Below are 21247 nucleotides of genomic sequence, written 5' to 3' on the forward strand. Positions count from 1 at the left end.
CTCTTATCAATCAACTAGTCAACCCAGGTCATGCAACTAGTTAGGGTCTGTTCTTTTCAGCTTAATTTCAGTTCAGTTCAGATCCTAATTTCTTTCTCTCACAAACAGTTTAGTTCAGTAAATCAGAACATGTCCATAGTCAAACCAGTTAATACAACTAGCTATTACCAATTTTAACTAATCGCTATTTTACAAACAAGACTGATATCAATTAAACTTTGTGCCATCATCAAGTATTTCCCCTACATACTTAATTTTAATTTATTGCTTAAACACCAAGCTAGTTACTTAATCATCATCCAAACTTTATTTAAAAAAGTACATCTAGCAATAACACCAAGCCATTCATTTTGTTCTAAACCACCCATCATAAAAGTATCCAAGAATATGATCCTACCCCACAATTAATCAAACATACATTTGTACCATAAATCTAACTATACATTCATTAATATTTCCTAAAAACTTTATAACATAAACTTTCCATAAATTAAATATTTGTTGGTTGGTCCAACTTGGTAGTTCTATTTATGGATTCCTCCAGGTGAAACAAAGTTGAGAGACATACAAAGGTGGTTTAAAGCTGTGTTTGGCTGTGTTACATTAAACAAACAATTTTTCTACATAAAATAATTTCTATTACTACTTCAACTAGTACTAATTTTCCATTTTTCCAAACAAACATTAATTTCTCTTTACCCTAAATTTTTCACCGCCCCCAAATTCCGGAGATCGAGGAGAGAGAATATTCGCTGGCGACCGGATCCTTCTTCCGGCGGTGTTGCCGGCCATTTTTTATCTCCCGATCTCATTCTCCGTCGTCTGATCATCATTCAGCTTCGCAATTTTCCGGCGATCTCTGGAAATTGATTTTTTTAAAAAATATTAGGGTTTTCTAGGTTTCAATTTTTGTGTGGTTTTATTGTCAGTTAGGTATTGATTCTGCAAAAAGAGAGAGAAATTTAGTCGAAGGAGTTCATCTATGTAAGCTCTTTTCCTCATTTTTACAATTAATTCAATGCATTTTTTATTTTTATAATATTATTGTTACATTATGATTGTTTGTATTTTGTGAATTTTTTTTTGCTGTATTTGTAATTCAAATGCTGAATAAGGTGAAAATAGCAGAAAAAAGAAAAAAGTTGTAATTTTTTTAGTATAAATTAGATGTAGTCAATTGGATGCATAATATGGAAATGTTTAGTGGATGACGTTGGATTTTTGACGATTGAGCTGATTAAATTGGACAAAATAGTCAATTGATCAATATACTGTCACTTTTACTTCTCCTTTTTAAGAAAGGGTGGTGTTTTAGAGGAAGCAAACCTTTTAATGGCAATGTATGGTATAGATATTGGTGACAAAGTGATAGTAATGGGATTGCATCACTTAATGATTTGTTTCTTAGCCGAACATTTCCGGTTCTAGGTAGTTTTGATGATTACTGAAAAGGAAGTTTTAAATGGTTTATGTATCTTTCCTTGATTTGGATATGTAGGACTAACCGATATCTAATGAAATTGGAAGGGTTCAGTATTATCCTTTTATAGAGGAGCGAAGTTTTAGGATACTTCATCGAACTACCTTGACTAAAACATAAAAAGGTATTCTTGAGTGAAGTAATAAGTCACTACTATATTAGAAAAAGTGAAGGTTGTCTCTCATTGAAGTGGAATGAGCAAGTCTCATTGCCTTCACCCATTCATCAATTTTTCTGGACCAACTTGCTTTTTTTAGAATTTGGATGAGGTGTGGGAGGGGCTGTGTGTGTGTGTGTGTGCTGGACTGCTAGTATGTTGACTCTATAGCTACAGCAACGACAGCAAGAACAACAACAACAACAACAACTGAGCCTTAGTCCTAAAATGAATTCGGGCTTCGGCTGGCTAATGTTGACTCTATAGGTATATATAGAAAATTGTGGTATATTGAGATATGTGTAAGAATCTGTAAATTAGAAGGATAGCTCACTATATACGTTGAACTGGAGTACATGCAATATCACTTACCTTAAGAAGTTCCTTTCAGTAAAATCTAGCAAGTGCTCTCTGATATTGGAAGTGTCATTTATGTGCTTGTTGCAGAAGCCTTCAGCTTTTTCTAGATGGCTTTTTGGCTTTTTGCTGGTGTGCCTGTAGAACAAGCTAAGACAATGAGCTCATTTTCCAATCTGTAGTTTTTAGTTCTCTCTTATTCTTCAGATTTCATTTGGCTCTTTTGATTCTGCATATGAGCATGACATTAAAGACTTTTGATTTAATTTGTTTTGGAAGGGAGGGATGCAAGTTTGTGTAAGTTGTCTCTGGGAAGTAGGTTATGCTTCGTCGTCTCAGATGGTTAATTGATTTGACTCAGAGAAATTTAACGGCGAAGAGATTGACCGATGCGGAGGTTAAACCATTTAGACCAGCTATGTTGGATACTTTTCACGAGGTTGCTATTTACCTTCACAGATTTCACAATCTTGATCTTTTCCAGCAAGGGTAAGTTTCCATGATCTTATTTATTTGCTTCCTCTACACATTGATTCTGCTGAAAATAATCGTAGGATCCCTAAGTAACAGAAATAGCCTTTTTTGAATTAGTTTTGTTTGTTTAGATTAGTTGCTGTTTTTATCTCAGCCATGCTGGCATTGCTTTTTAGTGTAATCATTGCTTCTTTGTGTAGATGGTACCAAATCAAGATTTCTTTGAAGTGGGAGGATGGGGATGGTACCTATGTTGGTATCCCCTCAAGAGTTGTGCAATATGAAGGTACCTTTTTATTTTATTTTATTTTTTTATAACATGCTTCATTTTTGCTTTATGCTCATTGGAGAAATAGGAGAATTTCTGTTGTCATTTGTGATGGTTGAATGAAGCTAGGATAGATAACGTTTGTTTATTGTAAAACCATTTTTGTAATTGGTACGTGCTCTCATACTAAATCAAGTAATGAACAAATACAAAAATTCCAACATGGTTTTATTGTTTTTCTCTTATCTTCATTGCTCCAGGTAGCAATGTTTTTCTCTCTTTTCACTTCTCTGTTTTCACTGTTTCCACTCTCCCTTCTTCTCCAAACAAATTCAATATAAAACCATGGCTTGGAAGTAAATCAAAGTAAAAATGTTGACTAGAGGGTCAGGAAAGCCTTTCATATAGGCTTTAAGTGAAAAGAGTTGAGCTCTTAAATTTGTTTGAAGAAGACTCAGGAACTCAGGGGGCTTCAGCTGCCTGTTGAAGCCTTGAAATACCATTTTGGAATTGAAGGTTTTGCAGATATTAGCCTTGCTTTCTTTTCATCCTGCTCATCCATTTGCTGCCGGCATCGTCAGTTGCTTATCATTCTTATTTCCATTTTCTTCCTTGAGTAAGAGATTGAGTTTTTCCACCCGTCATGTGTGATGGAAGGTGGACTAAGCTTATCTTAGATTACCTTGGTTAAGGTGTAATATAATAAATACCTGTAAATGTAGCGGCAAAGGATAAAAAGGATTCTGGCTTGCATAATTTAATTGACATACTTGAAAGAATTAGAATATCAGGGTGATAAAAAAAAGTTAGATTTATTGTTTTACTGTTGCATGTTAGAGTTGTTTGTTAAGAGTTCATAAAAATAGGGTATGGTCCCCTTAAACTAATTAAATTTTCCTAGAGGAACCCTTTTGAATTCTGTTGACTAAATAGTAAAAAAAGTATTTTAGTAATACGAAAAACTGGAAAAGGAAACATATTCTAAATTTCTAATATCTTAAGAAAACTATAGTAATTCTTTTTGCCCCCTCCTCCCTAAATAGATTGCATTTTCCTAATAAAGAAAAAAAATATGAGTTTATATCTTCAATGAATCATAATATAGCATACAAATATAAATTAATGATGTTAAATTCCTAAAATCCAGAATTGAAGAGTATAAGACTCACAACCTTTTATCTTTTAGGTCCTTCATTTCTGTTTTAGAAGAAGCAGAGTGCTAGAGAAAGATTGGCAGGAAGGGAGTTTGCCTACGATCAATAGCGTAGCGGTATAATGCTAATGTCTTATTTTCTGATATGAATACTCAGTTCAATCCAATCAACCATACACTTGTAACTTATCTAGAATTGTAGATAACTGAAGGGATGGTAGGAAGACTTATTTTTAGTACACTGACACCATAATAAGCTTATACAAAGTATAGGAGCTTGCTTTTGAGTGAACTATAAGAGTAGGGCTAAATATTACATGAATTTTTGACCTGTGCTACCAATGATTACTTGCCATGTGACAATGTTGTTATTTTAACTGCTGACCATAGTAGTACCAAATTATAACTCACCTCTATTGTTTGATTAGTAAGTAAACACAGAGTTTTTTTATTTTTAATTTTTATTTATTTATTTATTTATTTTTTTTTTTTTTACTAAAGATCAGCAATTTTTTTTACATAAAATGAAATGACTTGTTGAGGTTCTAACTTCTTATTTGGAATTTCCTTGATTCTGACCTTAACTTAGAAGTGTGAGCATTTTGATATATGTGCTAAATATCTTCTTTTGAAGATGCTCAGCATAATCGGCTGCTTTCTGATCTTTTATTCTTTGTAGCATTCTTTTAGTAGATTTTTTTTATTCAATACAAGCTTAGGCATGTTATAGATAACTTTTCAGTATAGTTATTCATATTTTTCATATAGGCCACAATGGTTTTTGTGCAATTCTTAAACTGGGCTTGTTTATGAAGCATTTCTGTGTTCTTGAATTAAATTGAAGTATAAGTGTCAAGTTTCCATTAAATGTTGGAGTTTGAGGATCCTACCTGGGTATAAAGGTGAAATAAACAATATGAGTTACACAGGCTCTCTTGTCTTGGGCCCTCTATTTCACGTTCCTAATTATTTGGTCTCCATCGCTGTTGCTGTTTTGATGATCCAAACAGATATAACCAATACAACATGTATGCTTATTCTTGCTTGTCTTTCTGCTGTGCTGCAGCTCCTAGCATGGGTTCTGATGATAGCTATGGAGTTTGGAGAATTGATGATTCTGATAATAGTTTCTCAACTCAACCTTTTAAGATTAGATATGCGAGACAAGATGTTCCTCTCTCGGTCATGGTTGCTTTTAATCTCTCTCTTTCAAATCGTGAGGTATATTTTAGCTCTTCCTTGTGGTGTTTGTGAAGGTCTTTTTATTTTATGGAAGTTCTATATGATCACTCTCAGTTTTGTCGTAACTTTTTGGTAACCCAATACAAAATTATCATGCAAAACTATAAGAGCTTTACATAAGTTGACTGTGTCATTATTGACTAAAAACTGTTTAAAGACGATCCAATGAACATTAAAATAAACTCTCTTCCTTTTGCTTATTTCCCTTCCCCGGCTTATCTCTCTCCTCAATCCTCATGAAGATACTCATGCTTTTTCACTGGCCATTGGTATTTCAATCAACGACGTTGCCAGCAGTCCATTGGTGACAGAAGTGCTTCCATTGTGTTCATCCCTTTTCGCTGGTCAAAGGCCCCTGGCTCTATTTTCCTCGATCTTTTTTTTTTTTTAAAAAAAATAAAATTATAAAAGACTTTTTTTTTTGCTTAACTTGTGCCTTTTGTTATGGGTTCTGTTGACCTTATTTATTTATTTTTTTGAAATGAACCAAGGAGAAAAAACCTCACTTCTAAATTTTGTGTCAAAATTTGATGTATCTTAAATTTGTGTCAATCTCTTGATGCATCTTTAATTTGGGCAATTAATTGATGCATCTTTTGATAAACCCTTGTGTTAGAATAAATGTAAATATTTTCGTCAATTGCAAATAGAAGTTGAAAATGGTTTTTGATAGGAAAACGCAAGCATCCAAGAAGAATTCAGAACTCTGTTTCCATTGATTTTGAGTTTGAAAGCAAGCAAGAAAATTTAAGTGTCTCATTTGGGAGTCATTTTCATCTTTCTCAAGTTTACAGAAATGCACCCATGACCCTATTTGATCATCCATGGGAACATTTCTACTGTTAAAAGTGTTACTAAACAGTGGGTTCAACTCTTTATTTTTTATTTTTTTATTTTTTTTATTTTTTTATTTTTATCACTTTTGTCATGACTAGATCTTGTACAGTACCACAAGGTCAGTTTGCATAATAGCTTTTTTTGTGGCTACCAAACTTAAACATACATAACAAAGAGTTACCTTAAAGGGTTTAGGGTTATATTAGCTGAGTACCTAAACTGTTAACTTGTTGAATTATAGCTGATTTATTTTTTTTTTCTTAATGTATGATGACAAGATCTTGAGCTATAAGCCTCGTGAAGTTATCTATCTCTTAGAATTAAATATCCCTCCATTTTTCAATACTTTAGAGGTAGTCATGTAATATGCATAGAGGAAATTATGATGTACTCTCGCCATACCATTATCCTAGCATTTTAGTAACATCTATTCCCTACACCCCCCCCCCCCTTTTTCCTTTTTTTGAAGGGATCTACTGCCTCCGTATTTAAATAAGTGAAACATTTCTCTTGTGCACGTATTCCAATGCAAAACTTTGACTGCTATTATTTAATTATCAATAAATAATGATTTTAACAATTGAATATTGATAAAATGTTCATTGAGACGATTCCAACAAGTACCCACAAGACTATATTTAATCTTATGTATAAATAACAAATATTAGTCAAATTGTATTAGGTGAATAGTGCAAAAAGTTAAAATGTTTCACTTATATAAATACAGACGGAGTATATGCTATTTCCCTATTACTTGTCAGTTTTGAATACCAATGCGTTCGCTAACATTTTCTAAAAAATTGTGCATAACCTGCAACAGATAATTTATAACTAGTAACTTCTAATCTGTATGCAAAATTTCAATATTCACTTATAATGTAAATAGGGAATGGTGGGACTTGGGAGTAGTATAAATGATGACATTGTTGTGGAACAATTGGACCAGGTGGCAAGGCTGAGTTTCTGTTTTCCACTGTGTTAAGTTAGTTCCTCTTTGGATAAAGCAAATGACCACAATAGTGTTGGTTTTTTTTTTATTTTTTTTATTTTTATTTTATTTTAATTTTAAATTTATTTTTTTTATTTTTATCCCATATAATCTTATACATAAATGTTTCGCAGTACAGCAGAATTGCAAGAAGATTGTATTCTTAATGCCTAATTCATTGTTCATTTTGTTTTGTGTTGATTTAGTACTATTATAAATTCTATTCCTTTGGAAGGATTATCACTATATCAGTTTCTTACTCTATCTCTTTATGTAGATTCCTGCCAAGTCTGGTGTTATCATCAAATTTGAACTTATCTATTCTGCTTTATTGGAGAAAGGGTAAGTTAACAAAAATTATGTTTCTTTGCTTGTAGCTCATAAGATTTGATTGACCTTCCTTTATGTCATTAATTAACTTTAACATTCTTCTGTTTACATTGATCATAATATTACAAATATTGTATGTTTTGAGCAGGTCAGAGTTGCAGGCTTCCTTAAGTACCTCCGCTGCTGCTGTCCATGAATTCAGGATTCCTCCGAAAGCTCTTTTGGGTCTACATTCCTATTGTCCTGTCCTTTTTGATGCCTTCCACTCTGTGCTTGTAGATGTTAGTATACATATCAGTCTCTTGAAGACGGTAGCACAGAGTCTCCAAAAGAAGGTACCCAGGTTTGTCACTCCTTCCAGCTCTCTTTTGATTCTTCTGATAAATGTTTTACATCAACATCAAAGTCACTGACACAGATTGAAATTTTGCAGAACGTCTTTCAAATTTGAGAATATTGATGGAAAAGTTCCTGACAAATCAAGTAAAGTATGTGTTCTTATACTCTAATAGTTTATGGATTTGAACTTGATTTTGTTTTTATTTATTTTGTGTGTTTTTTTTTAACTCTCCTCTGAAGCTGTAGTTGTGGTTTTGCTACTTCATCCACCACATGTTCTTTTGCTTTTCTTCTGAATTTAACTTTTGATTTTTGCATGTGGTTTGCTGCTGTTTTTAAGATGATGCCAAAGCTGCTTGTTGCTACAAATTTCCTTGCAAATGGCAGATAAATAAGTAAATGAGTGTGTATAGCCAATAGAATTTTCAGCTATTATTCAACTAAGAAAACCTTTTACTGTTTTTATTTTTTATTTTATAAATTTTCATTCTTTGGCGGTATGAAAATTGGCCAATTAGATATCCATATTATTCAATTGTGATTTTGCACTTTTGTTGCTTGACTTTTGGTTTGTAAAGTTTTAGACTTTCATGTTTTAGTCCATAATTGTTTCTTTTATACTGATAATTTGTGGGATGGAAAAGCTGCTGTTTTTTTTTTTTTAGTTTGCTGTTATTTTTTTTTTATGGTTTTGTGTGAGTAGTATGTATGATTAATGGCCAATTGTGGAAGACAAAGCGTGCTAATTTTGTGCTAGACTTTATCCCAAATTATCATCATTGTATTTTAATCTCCATTAGATATGTATAGCAAGTAGGCAAGTAGCTACTAAATAATGTTGTTCATTTATTTCTTTTCAACCTTTTCTTGGTCAGGGTTTGGGTAAAGTGGTAAAAGAGGTGCTGCTTGTCAAATCATTGCTAACTGCACGTGATATTCTTCTAGAAGAGGCCCAAAAGCTTGGGAAAGCAATTGATCAGACCATTGATTTCACTGAATTTATCTCCCAGATGGATGATACAAAGTTGTTTGATTCTTTATTGGAAGCAGATGTATCTTCAGTTACTTCTGATGTTAAAAATCTAGAAGGATCCAATTCTCAAAAGAGTAGTGAGGTTTGTGCTTTCTAAATGACCTAAGATACATAAATTCCAATAATTAAGGGGATTGATATTTGCATGTTCAGAGCTAGCCTCTCTCTATCCACTAGTGTCATCTCACAACTAGTTAAGAGATACAACTCCACATATTTTTCCCCTTCCTGACCTCTTCGTCGGGAATTATGTTGGATGGTGGTATTAATGGGAGTTCAAAAAAGAGTTTAGAGTGAGATGTTCCTGTGCAAATAATTATTCTTGCTAAAAGTAACAAAGTTTTTTGTACTCTTGAACAGAAGGCAAGCCTTTTTCTTGATTTTCGAAGTAATGGAGCTCTCCAGTCCCTGTCTAGGGACAGTCTTCTCTATTTTGCTCATACAATTGGAAACCAAATTCACTACTTATGGAATACTTTTCTAAATTTCCACAGGTCAGTTTTGTTTTCTTTATCAATAAGATTTAACTTTTAATGTCATATTCTGTTAAGAGTGTTAAATTTCCATTTAATAATTTGCGTGTATATTTGTGATTTTACCAACTGGCTTCCCGGAAAGTTTCAATGGTATCATAAGAGCAGACTTGATTTATTATGCAGTCTCTCTAGATCCTTGATGGATTTGGTGAAGAGTCTGCCATTCTATCATTTATTATGTGCTTTTGTTTGTTTGTATGCATTGACTTGCACTTGAAGGAAATGTCTATATATTAGCCCATTATGAAACTTAAAAGAAAAAATTTGCCCAAGATCTAAGCTATAATAAATCAAACACGTTAAATAATAACAGTGCAACCTTGTCCTGAGGGTGATATTCTTATAAGGTTGTGGCCCCTACATGTTTGCTAATGTATGTAAGGAGTATGTTACCGGTGAAGGCATATTGCTGTATTCTGCCTGACGGGTGGGGGCCACTGACATTTCTCTTGGTCACTATGTTACCATTGTGTACTTTTGAGTTTATTGGTGGGACATGGGTAACTAAGGCATATCCTTTATGCCTCCAACACCCCGAGCTTATTGTAGTTGTAGGTGTGAGAGACTGCACTTATCATGAGGTATGATTAAACTTTTAATTTATTGAGAGTACATCATCCTTGCTATGGATCAAAATAATAGTTTTGAATTATGTTTTTGCTTTTAGAGGTCTCTGTTCTCTAACCAAAACTTGTTAATGCTAATTATGTACCTTGCAATACATTGATATTTCATTTGATTCCAGGGCTAACAAAACCAAGGTCATGGAATATCTGCGGGATTCATGGGCCAATGATCGAAGAACGGAGTGGTCAATATGGATGGTGCATTCAAAGGTTGAGATGCCGCACCATTTTATTAGCAGCAGAAGTGATGAGGCTTCTCTCCATGGTGGACTGCGTGGCAAAGTAGCAGTGTTACGGAAACTGGCTGATGATGTAAACAGATCTGAGAGCCTATGACTGTTGCTTTTTTTTTTTTTCCTTTTTTTGGCACATAATATGCCACTTATGCATGTTTTGTGGATCTTTTTATTATTCTGTAAGCAAGTCTAAAGTAGAATTTAAGACGGTGTTTTTATTTTCTTTTTCTTCCAGCCTGCTCAAACTGCAGCTACTCGTGCTGAGCTTCATCGACGAAGTATTGCACAAATGAAAGTGAGTTGTTTCTGTAAAACGTTATTATGCTTCTGCAATTTCTTCGCTTTTGTGAAAATTGTTCACATCTTGCATTGTGTTGCAGATCAACAGTCGTTCAATTCAAGACTTGCATATGTTTGGAGATCCTTCAAGTGTGCCTGTGGTGATAGTAGAACGTGTTATCAATGCTCCAAGGCGTTCATCTAGTGGAAATTCTTTCTTTGAGTTGGCCCCATCTACCTTGCTTTCTGAACTTCCGAACAAGATATCTGGTGGCAATCACTTGTCGAATGGTCGTTCTTTGAAACTTGTTGTTTTTGTGCACGGATTTCAGGTATACTTCCTTTTGACGCAAATTAGTTGTCTTAAATGGAAATGACATAACTTTTTTTCAGCACTTAGCTATCTTCAATTTTTGCTGTTTTCTTTTTTAATTTATTTTTATCCTTCAAGTGTGTGTGTGTGTGTGTGTGTGTGTGTGTGTGTTGGGGGTGAGGGGTGAGGCCGTGGGAGAGGGTCCCGCCTTTCAGCTGTGGTGGGTGGTTGTTAGTTGAGTGCTACTCATCTAATTTATTGATAAAAAAGTGATTTATTTGTTCATTTTGGAAAGACAGGGATTCAAAAACTTTTCTTGTGCTATTATAGTATTATGCGCTACCCCTATGGCAGGCAACTTGATATACTTTTATCCTATCGACATTTCAGTCATATAGGATTTAGGATTTGATCTTCCACTCGAAGAAGGATGAACTTCAATGCAGCTAAGTACATATTCACAGTTGTGTAAAAGAAATTCAGGGAGAACATCAGCATGTTAATATACCTTGTGTGTTTCTATTAGCCTGTTCATTTTTGGGAGAATATTGTATTATTGTATTTTGTTTACGATGGCTGTCTGACTATTTATCGTGTTGGTGGCCTACATCTTCATCTCCACTTATTCTTCAGCTAGCTCTGAACTGGGTGTGCCTGTGATTGTTGTTGTTTTTTATTTGTGATCGCCTTTTCTTAGGATCTTTGGCTATTGTTAGGTCATCCTTTTTTTTTTTTTTTACATTTAACTTGGTATAGGAATTTTGCTAGCTCTGTTGGCTATATTAGCAATCTTGGGAAAAGGAAAAACCAAATGGGTATGGAGTTGACTTGATCCTTTGCCAGTGAATAAGGTGTGGGTAGTTTGGGTTTGAGTGAAATAATTGGGTAAACATGGCCTGGGAATCTGGGATCAGTCAAATGGTTACTTGAGGTGAATTATGCCTCTAACACTTCTTTCAAAATTGTTACAGAATTTTATAAAAGTAACTGCTTGTCGATCAGTTTATAAAGTTGGATGCACAAATTAATTTTCACCTCATGATCTGTGTACTCTGGACCCATGCAGGGACACCATTTAGATTTGCGACTTGTTCGTAATCAATGGCTTCTATTAGATCCGAAAATAGAGTTTCTTATGTCTGAAGCAAATGAAGATAAAACATCTGGAGATTTCAGAGAAATGGGAAAGAGGCTAGCAAAAGAGGTTTCCTCTTTTGTTTCGAAGAAAAGGGACAAAGCCTTTAGATCTGGGGGCGTATCAGAAATCAAACTTAGTTTTGTTGGGCATTCCATTGGAAATGTCATCATAAGGGCTGCATTGGCTGGTACGAACTTGTAGCTTAGGCTGATTTCTTCTGAATTCTGATGCTTATTGCTTAACCCTAATTATTTACTTTTAGTATTGCAGATAATAAAATGGAGTCCTGTCTCAAATATTTGCACACCTATGTCTCTGTATCTGGTCCACATTTAGGATATCTGTACAGTTCAAATTCTCTATTTAATTCTGGGCTGTGGCTTCTGAAGAAACTCAAAAGCACACAGTGTATCCATCAACTTACATTGACCGATGATCCAGATCTCCAGAACACCTTCTTCTTCAAGCTATGCCAGGTATACCCTTATAGTCTTGTTAGAAAAATTGCCTCCATCCCCTTTCAAGTTTCAATAAAAGTTCACATAATTGACGCTTACTTGGGTTGATACTTTTCTTTTAATTGCAATGTTTTGACTTTTGCACTATTTACATGCCTTACTTTGGCTATTTTTTTTTGTACTAATATATACAACATATGTTATTATGTACTTGTATAAGATTTTTGTGTACTTAATGTCGATGTATATTTTCAAAATCTTAATTGTTCATAATTATTACTAACACGTAATTAAAAATATTAACGGTCAAAGCTATGTATTGACATGCATGAATATCAAAATGTTGCAATTTAAAAGAAAATGGAGGAAGTATATGCTTGACCCTCGAACCTAAAATACTTGTAATACTGATAGTGTTGTGCTTGAAAAACAACTTATAAAATTGGCATCCTTGTATTTGAAAATATGACATCAATACTTGTAAAAAATTCATTGGAAGTTAGTCCACTTCATGTGGATCACATGTGAATGGTGAACCTCACCCTTCATATAAATACGAGAGAATATGCCAATAATTGACACTTCCTCTATTTTTATTTAGTTGCAACATTTTAACTTTTCATGCATGCCAAATTGCCAATACATAGCTTTAACCATGACTTTTTTCCAATATATACCTAACGAACAAAAATTATAAGAAGTTGATATTTTGAAACTATACATTAAGATGAATCCAACAAAATTCCATATAACTATGTTTGTTCTTGGATTTTAACACCCCCGCCCGCCCAAAAAAAAAAAAAAAAAAGAAAAAAAAAAAGCTATCCAAAGTAAAATTTGTGAATAATGCAAAAATTAGAAGTGTTAAGTGTACAACCTATATTACCTTACAGACATATTCATGTACAACCTCTGTTTCGAAAAAAAATTCTATATTATCATTTTTGCACAATTCTCTACATGTTTATACTAAAATAAAAAGTTATATGTTAAGTGTTTTTATGTAAGATGTTGGATTCATTTCTGCAGCTTTATAATATTTATAAATATATATTTAAAGATACTATATGATTAAAGTTGTGTTCAGGCAATTATGTTGGTTAAACTGATGCAATTTATTTGGAAAAAGAGAGAATTATATGACAATGCATAATTGGGGTCACCAGCAATGTAATTATGGTGTTACTAATATACACCTTAGTAGGGTTGTTAGTTGTCCATCTATAATGTAGTTATGCCTAATGCATTTTTGGGTTTATTGGTAAAGCTTTAAGGGGGTTACGAATTATTTGTTAATGGGGATATTTTAATTATGTTGCATCACCATTGGACGGGGGTGATGACGAGTCACACTTGGGATGAACTGTTTACAAATGCAAATGTTAGTGCATATAGTTTATTAAAGTTGGAAGGATAAGAATTTGTGGACACTTATTTGCAAACTTCCTTTTTGGCTCCTTGCCCTTTAATTTTATTTTCTTTTTACTCCCTAAAGTTTTGGAAATCAATGTGGAAAGAAAAGTAATAGTTGTCGTCTATGTTAACTACAACTTTCATTTCACCTCAAGCACCCTTGTTAACTACTTGACATTGACATTAGTAAGATACTTGGACACTTTTTTTTTTTTTGGTTAATATCATGCAAAAAAATATAGTCAAACGCCTTGTTTGCCACTTGGACAGGTATCTGTATCTAACTCTTTTAGCTGAGTCCAAGTATTTTGATCCATTATCACAAGTAATTGAATTTTTTATCTTATTGATGAATATAATTTCAAATTGACAAAAACAAAGCTGGGTATTGCCTCTGCACCAAATTATACTGTAATATACAGTCTCTCCATCCTTAAATGTGTGCTACATTTTCCTTTTGGGTGTCCGTAAGAGAGTTCTACTTTTTCTTAAAAAGCATGTGGTCTTATTACTTTACTCTCTCATCAACAAAGAGTGGTCACTCTATTTTACCTTTTCATCAATTATAAGTATGAATATATACAGCAAAAAGCAAATGATTGTTGGTTATAGCTCTGTTGTTCTGGGATTGTGTCTTGGGTGTTGTCAATTAGTCTGGAATGTAATTTGATATTCATATGTATGTAGTTTCACCTTCACCTTTTTTCTTCTTCTTTTTTTCAGCAAAAAACATTGGAGAAGTTTAAGAATATCATCTTACTGTCTTCACCACAGGTTAGTACTCATCTATTCTATCTGTTATGAACGGAAGAGCTTGCTGGATTATATTCTATGTCCTTTTGGCATTTGGATTGTTAACTTTGATATTTGACTTACATTTTGGCCTTAGCTTTCTATCTGGGATGTGTTTGCGATTTGCTCTGTTAATTAGAATGGTTACAGATATAGTTTTTTTTAAAAAGATACTCCGTATCATATAAAATATAGAAGTCGTAAAAGAAATTCCTGTTGGTTGACTGAATGTATACATTTGGAATATTTGCATACGTGAAAAAATAGTTTATTCGTTTCGACACTGTACTTTTTATATTGGCAGGACATAAATTCTACAATTCCACTGTGAGTTGTGGTGGCCAGTTGGTCAAAATGTCTATCTTGGTGAAAATAAATTGCATGGGTGAGGCGTGAGATACCCATATGCGCATACAAAGTCCTCTATAATGCTTGTGTAGTTGACGTAGTGTAGTTACTAAGAGTTCATCTCCATTTTTTCTCCTACCTTGAGTTTTCAACCGTAATGTTGCATTATGTATAATTAGGGTTTCTAGTGCTTTGTTAAATATAGATAATTTTGTTTTTTTGTTTTTTGGTTTTTATGCTCCAATGTAGTGCTACTTTCCATTAACTGGTTCTATTTCAGGATGGTTATGTACCGTATCATTCTGCAAGAATTGAATTGTGTCCTGCATCTTCATCTGACTTCTCCAAAAGGGGACAAGTTTTTGTGGAAATGTTAAATAATTGCTTGGACCAAATACGATCTCCCTCCATGGAACATCGAGTTTTTATGCGATGCGATGTCAATTTCAACATGTCTTCTCATGGCAAAAACCTAAATACTTTCATAGGACGAGCTGCTCATATAGAGTTCTTGGAGACCGATATCTTTGCAAAGCTCATAATGTGGTCATTTCCAGAATTTTTTCGTTAATTATGCTGTGTATGGTAGCAGCCTTGTGTTCATTAAGATGCTTTGACATCAAAGAATCCATTTGCATAATTGGTTGGGGTTTCGTGCAATTTCTTTTTCCATCGCGGTCAGATCTCCAGTTTTGCACATTGTGGACATGGATTTTGAAGCAAGAAATGTTTTCGTCAGTCAGGAGAAATGTATACTGTTCTAGGTAAGCTAGATTCTGTATTTGTATTTGCAATCTTATCAGTTTTCCAGTTAGGATTATAGGCAGGAGATCCTTGAATTTAGGAATCCAGAGGATTACTCATTGTACAGTAAACATGATATAAATAGTTTTTAAGCGTCAAAGGTAGTTTAGTTCCATAGTGCTGTTTTTTGTTTCTCTTAGTTACCTGTTCCCTTTTGTATCTAAGCTACCATGTTTTATAGCGCCGTAAGATGTTTCAAAATGAATTGCAGCTTATTATTTTGTGGTAAATGTACGCCCTTTTATATTCCTGTACTCGGCAGGCTATTGCATTCTGCTTTGCAACTCTTAATTCTTATACTATTTTACCTATCTATAATAAATTAGGACTCATTTAGCATCTGTATCATTGGCTGAAAATTTTCTATGGAGTTTTTGTTGTATAGTTTTACGCTTATGGCTTGATACTAGTGGTGTTATGGATGTATGGTTTAATCTGTTTACTGACTTTAGCGACATTGAAGAATGAATATTGGGTATGTGATTTGGGTTATTGTCACGTCTTTATGCTCAAATAAATCTTGTATGGCTACTTCTAACTTACTTATTAGGGGTTATTTTTTAATTTTTTTTTGGTGTTAAGAGAGCCACAAGGGCGAGTAATGAGAATTGATCTGATGATCACCTAGAACCGGAAAAGAAACTCTAACTATTTGAGCTATTCTTCACTCTCATTAGGGGTTAATTTTTAACCTCCCATAATACTTTATTCTTGTACACAAGGTTGATATCCAAATGGTAAACGAATAAGTCGCATTTGTCCTTAAGTCCTAACCCAATTTGAGTCAATTCAAGACATGTGAGACATTGATAGTAAAATTTACCAATAAATTAAAGGAAAAAAAAAAAAGTAATTCTATTGCAAACAAGAATATTACATTTTTTCTGACATGAGATAAATTTTTGGCTCTACATTATTTATTTACATACCACAGTATAGATGTTAATGTCATAAATCCATAACAGGTGAGGTGAAATTTAGATAGTGGCAAGAGATTGAGAAATACAGTTCATAAATTTTCGAAGGAAATGATCAATCAAATTGCTCAATCTATCTAAATACAATACCTATCATTGTTTAGAAAGATTGAGATCTGTTAAATACTTTTCTCAAAGCTCTATAACTAAAAGACTTGGCTTTAGTTAAAATGGCATTACTATTAATATTACTACTAATCCTGTAATTATCCTCAGTTTCTTCCAATTTAATGTTGTCTTCAGGATTCCAAAACTGAGCATCTTTTCTCTTATTCTTGATAGTTGCTAGCACATCATATTTGTTGCATATTCCCCATACTGTCACCTTCTGTTGCTCATAATCAACATTTACTGAGTATATTCCTGTTCATATATCATACTTATGTTAATATCTATAAATACATATATAATTGAGGAAGAATAAAGGATTGAATTGGTTATTAAGGGAAAATTATAGGCCCGTCTACCCTATATGTAGGATGACAACTTTTGCTTTATTTGTATGCAGATGCCAACTAGTTTAGATAATGTTAATTTTGAGATGATACAAATTCAAACGAATGCGTTTATTGTATACAATTATATAGTGAGTTAGTGACTCTCTAATAAGGATTGTTGTATCTGTGAAAAATTCTATGTATGAGAATAAAGAAATAATAAAAATAATAACAAAAATTTAACGTTAATGAATCAAAAATCATACGAGCGAGACACATGTTTTTTTCCAATGTGTTTAGGTACATGATGATAGAAACATGGGAATACGATGCATGCAGTTGATATCATAAATTAGTAATAGAAACTACAAAGTAAAGTTCAATTTTTTACCTCTTAAATTACTCAAAGCCTTCTTCACTTTCCTTTCACAGCCAAAAGAATATAGAGGAACCTTCATCTCCACATATTGAGGCTCAACACTCTTGTAAGCCGGAACAATTTGTAAATCTGCCATTTCAATTGAATTAACTAGCTTAAGACTTTATGTTACACACTTGTAATTATACTAATCCTTACAAATTAACCGCGATTTTCCAAACCAAATGGTGTATTTCAAAATGCCTTATCCAATGTTCATGCTAATAGGTAGCTATATATATATATATATATATATATATATATATATATATACACGATTAAGATAACTTAATGAGGTCACGTAATCTAATCTGAAATCCAAAGACGAAAAAGTCGAAACGACACAAAACAATGATTCCTAGTTTATATTATGTCAAACATAACTTTAATTAGCTTTTCTTCTCATGTATTAGTTTCTTATTAGCTTTCTTTTGCATTTTCTTCAGTTGTTTAGGTACATGATGACAAGGAACTTTAGGCTAAAAGATGTTTGTTCTTAGATTCTTTGTTATGATTAGTGATATAACTTGGAGAAATTGCATGAATTCTGAGTCAGATTTGTTATTTAAAAGAAAAGATTATACTCTTTAATTAGTTTGGACGCTCTTTATTTGCATGGCAGTTGAACGTTCTAGCATGGCTACCATGTGCTTATTGCTTTGCCTTGTGCAGAAAGTTGCCTCTTAAAGTAGATTATTAAGGTTTAATTTCATTAACAAGAAAAGTAGAGGTCACATTCAGCATATTCTTAATTAGATAGGTTATAGCTAAGGGTAAGCAAAAATTTTGGGTACCCGGAATTGGAATTGGAACCGGTTAGGAACCGGATCTGGAATTGGACCCGGTGGTTCCAATTCCAGGTAATAAATTTAGGAACCGGTTGCAACTGGTTCCAATTCCAATTCCCAATTTTTTAGACCCGGAATCGGTTGGGCACCCGGGAACCCAATATATATTAAACTAAATATATTTTTTTAAGAAAAAAAATGTTAAATGTATCTAGTTAGTAAAATAAAAAATATATATTATTAATATCTAACCTAAATAAAATAGCTCATGCAATCATTCATATATAAATATTAGTATTAAACGCTGAAATTGAAACTGGATCAAAATAAGTACACCGTATTAAATTTGTATTAAAATTTAATAATTATGTACATAAGTGGGTACCCGGAACCGGACCTGAACCCGGTACTCGGCGGTTCTAATTCCAATACCTAAAGTTTAGGACCCGGTTGAAGTGGTTCCAATTCCAATTCCGAATTTTAGGACCCGGTACCGACCAATTTCGGGTCCGGATCCTAAAAATTTGACCGGGTACCCGGTTTGCTCACCCCTAGTTATAGCGTTATATTAAAAGATTAGTGAATATATGTACATGTACACGCTGCCAAAAAAATATGTACATGTTAGAGCTGTCAATTCGGATAAACAGGTCGGGTTTGGGTCGGGTAAGAGTGGGTCGCGTCAATTCAAATTAATTCCATAAACTATGCAGGTCGGTTTGGGTTGGGTCACGCTTGAGTCAGGTCACGTCGGGTCATACTTCTTATCGGGTTTGAGTCGAGTTTAGATCGGGTTAATAACAGGTCGGGTTACATTCGAGTCGGGTGAACAATAGGCCGGGTTTAATTTGGGTTTTCACGGATTAAAATGGGTTAGGGTAATTCTCGGGTTCGAGTTGGGTATGGTTCAATTCAATAATTTGCGGGTTAGAATCAGGTCGGGTCATTCTCGGGTTTGAGTTGGGTTCGATTCAAGACAATAATTTGCGGATTATAATCAGGTCGGGTCATTTTCAAGTCAGGTCAGTATCGGGTTCAAGTCGGGTTCGGTTCAAGTCAATAATTTGCGGGTTCTAATCAGGTTGGGTCATTTCCAAGTCGGGTCATTCTCGCATTCAAGTCGGATTGTGTTCAAGTCAATAATTTGCAGGTTATAATCAGGTCGGGTCATTTCTAAGTAAGGTCATATTCGGTTCAACTAACTATAAATAGATAATTATCATTTTTAACAAGCTAATTATTTCCTTTGACTATAATATATATATGAAAATATACTAGGGAGCTATAGTCTATAATTTAGGAAGATAATTATCTCCTTTGACCATACAACAAATATATACTATATTTAACTCTTAAATTTGAGGATGATGCTCCTTTCTTTTGTTGGCCTGTACCGACTCGGTCTCCCTAGACAAAATGCTTTGATTAACAATAATAAGGTGGTCTAAATTGCATTTAAGGTGATTTGAAATCGGGTCAGGAACAATTTGGGTTGAATTTAGGTCGGGTCACTAACAAGTTGTGTTAATTTCGAGTCGGGTTAGTAACAAATCGAGTTTAATTTTTGAGTCGGGTAATTAATAGGTCTGGTAAAACTCGGGTCGAGTCAATAACAAGTCGGTTGAATTTGGGTTAGGTCAATAACAAGTCTAGTTGATTTTAGGTCAGGTTTGTAACAGGTTGGGTTAAATTCGGGTCGGGTTGAATTCAGATCAGGTTAGTAACAAGTTGAGTGAAATTCGGATTTTGAGGGGTTAAAACGGATTAGGGTCAATTTCGGTTCAAGTCGGGTTTGGTACAAATTAATTAAATTGGCCGTTGTAAACCGGTAAATTGGCCATTTAACAGCAAATTGGATGGTTCCACACGCCTAATTGGACTCTCGTAAGGTATTAAGGACCATGGTAAATATTTTAGCAATTTTTATTCACGGGCAAAAAAAAGTCTAAAAATTCCAAAATTGAAGGCTAATATCTAGGGCTGAGCAAAACTACCCAAAAAACCGAAAACCCGTTCCGTTACCGTTTCGAAAATTAGGGTACCTGATCCGATAACCATAACGGTTCGGGTACCCGTTCCGATAATTTGTTATCGGGTATGGTTTTTGGGTATCATTTTAAAATTAACGGGTACCCGTTCCGTTCCGATAAGCAATTATTTTGTTTTATTTCCTACTTAAATCTATCTTTTCAATATTTAAACTCTTACATTACTTCATAATCACTATAAATATCAATAATTAGTAATGTTATTAATAATTTGGTCAAGATAATGTGGTATTGTTGTTAATTAGTGTTAAAAAATATCATAATAACTAATTTTTTAAGTTTAACTATCACTATTGGATACTTTATAGCTAGGGTACCCGATAACCGTTTCGAAAATTCGGGTACCCGAAGTCCGGGTACCCGAACTTGTCGGTTCGGGTTATGGATATCACTTTTAGTGATATTGGTTATCGGGTACCCGAACCGTTAGTACTAACGGTACGGGTACCCGTCCTATGCTCACCCCTACTAATATCCACGCTTTTTGAGAAAATTTGGAGTTTTCAGGGCTCGGTGTCGAAAAGTCTTGAAATTCTAGGGGATACATCTCGGGGTCACATAATGCAGTTTGGAGCCATTTATGATCATTATATGTTGTCATAAATGTTCGTGGTAGGCTTGATTTAATGAAATTGGTACAAGTTGTAAACCAGTTAATTGGTTGTTTAAAGGCAAATTGGATAGTTCAACCCACCAAATTAGACTCCTGAAGGGTAGTAGGGATCATGGTAAAAATTTCGGTAATTTTTATTTCCAGGCGATAAAAAGTTAAAAAATTCCAAAATTGAAGGCTTATATCCACGTTTTTTGAGAAATTTTGGAGGTTTCGGGGCACGGTGTCGAAAAACCTTGAGATTTTAAACAATACATCTCGGGCTCATATGATGACGTTTGGAACTTATATGATCATTATATATTGATCATCTCGGGCTCATATGATGACGTTCGGTAAATAGGCCGTTTAAAGGTAAATTGGAT

The 21247-nt window shown here is 33.8% G+C and overlaps 2 protein-coding genes across 5 annotated transcripts; one reads left to right on the forward strand and one right to left on the reverse strand.

Annotated features, from left to right (window-relative positions):
- Positions 1–478: 478 nt before the first annotated feature.
- On the forward strand, positions 479–15855 carry LOC110692930 (protein FAM135B-like). 4 transcript variants are annotated; one of them, XM_021870012.1, is made up of 16 exons: positions 481–984; positions 2278–2483; positions 2669–2754; positions 4956–5110; positions 7234–7298; positions 7435–7629; positions 7720–7774; positions 8501–8740; positions 9019–9152; positions 9940–10132; positions 10292–10351; positions 10437–10667; positions 11715–11973; positions 12057–12262; positions 14381–14431; positions 15078–15855. In XM_021870012.1, the coding sequence occupies exons 2-16, from the start codon at positions 2317–2319 to the stop codon at positions 15366–15368; spliced, it is 2388 nt and encodes a 795-aa protein (XP_021725704.1). In that variant the 5' UTR covers positions 481–984; positions 2278–2316; the 3' UTR covers positions 15369–15855. The 4 variants fall into 4 exon arrangements, with proteins under 4 accessions (XP_021725706.1, XP_021725704.1, XP_021725705.1 ...); XM_021870013.1 differs by having other exon boundaries at positions 2356–2483; XM_021870011.1 differs by having other exon boundaries at positions 482–984; positions 2274–2483.
- Positions 15856–16020: 165 nt separating this feature from the next.
- Positions 16021–17638, reverse strand: LOC110692932 (protein SODIUM POTASSIUM ROOT DEFECTIVE 1-like). The gene is made up of 2 exons (XM_021870015.1): positions 17407–17638; positions 16021–16941 (listed from the first exon to the last, which is right to left on the reverse strand). Exons 1-2 carry the CDS (start codon positions 17528–17530, stop codon positions 16679–16681), a joined length of 387 nt encoding a protein of 128 aa, XP_021725707.1. The 5' UTR covers positions 17531–17638; the 3' UTR covers positions 16021–16678.
- Positions 17639–21247: the final 3609 nt, after the last annotated feature.

This window comes from Chenopodium quinoa, unplaced genomic scaffold (genome assembly GCF_001683475.1).
Source record: "Chenopodium quinoa cultivar QQ74 unplaced genomic scaffold, ASM168347v1, whole genome shotgun sequence".
Lineage (NCBI taxonomy): Eukaryota > Viridiplantae > Streptophyta > Magnoliopsida > Caryophyllales > Amaranthaceae > Chenopodium > Chenopodium quinoa.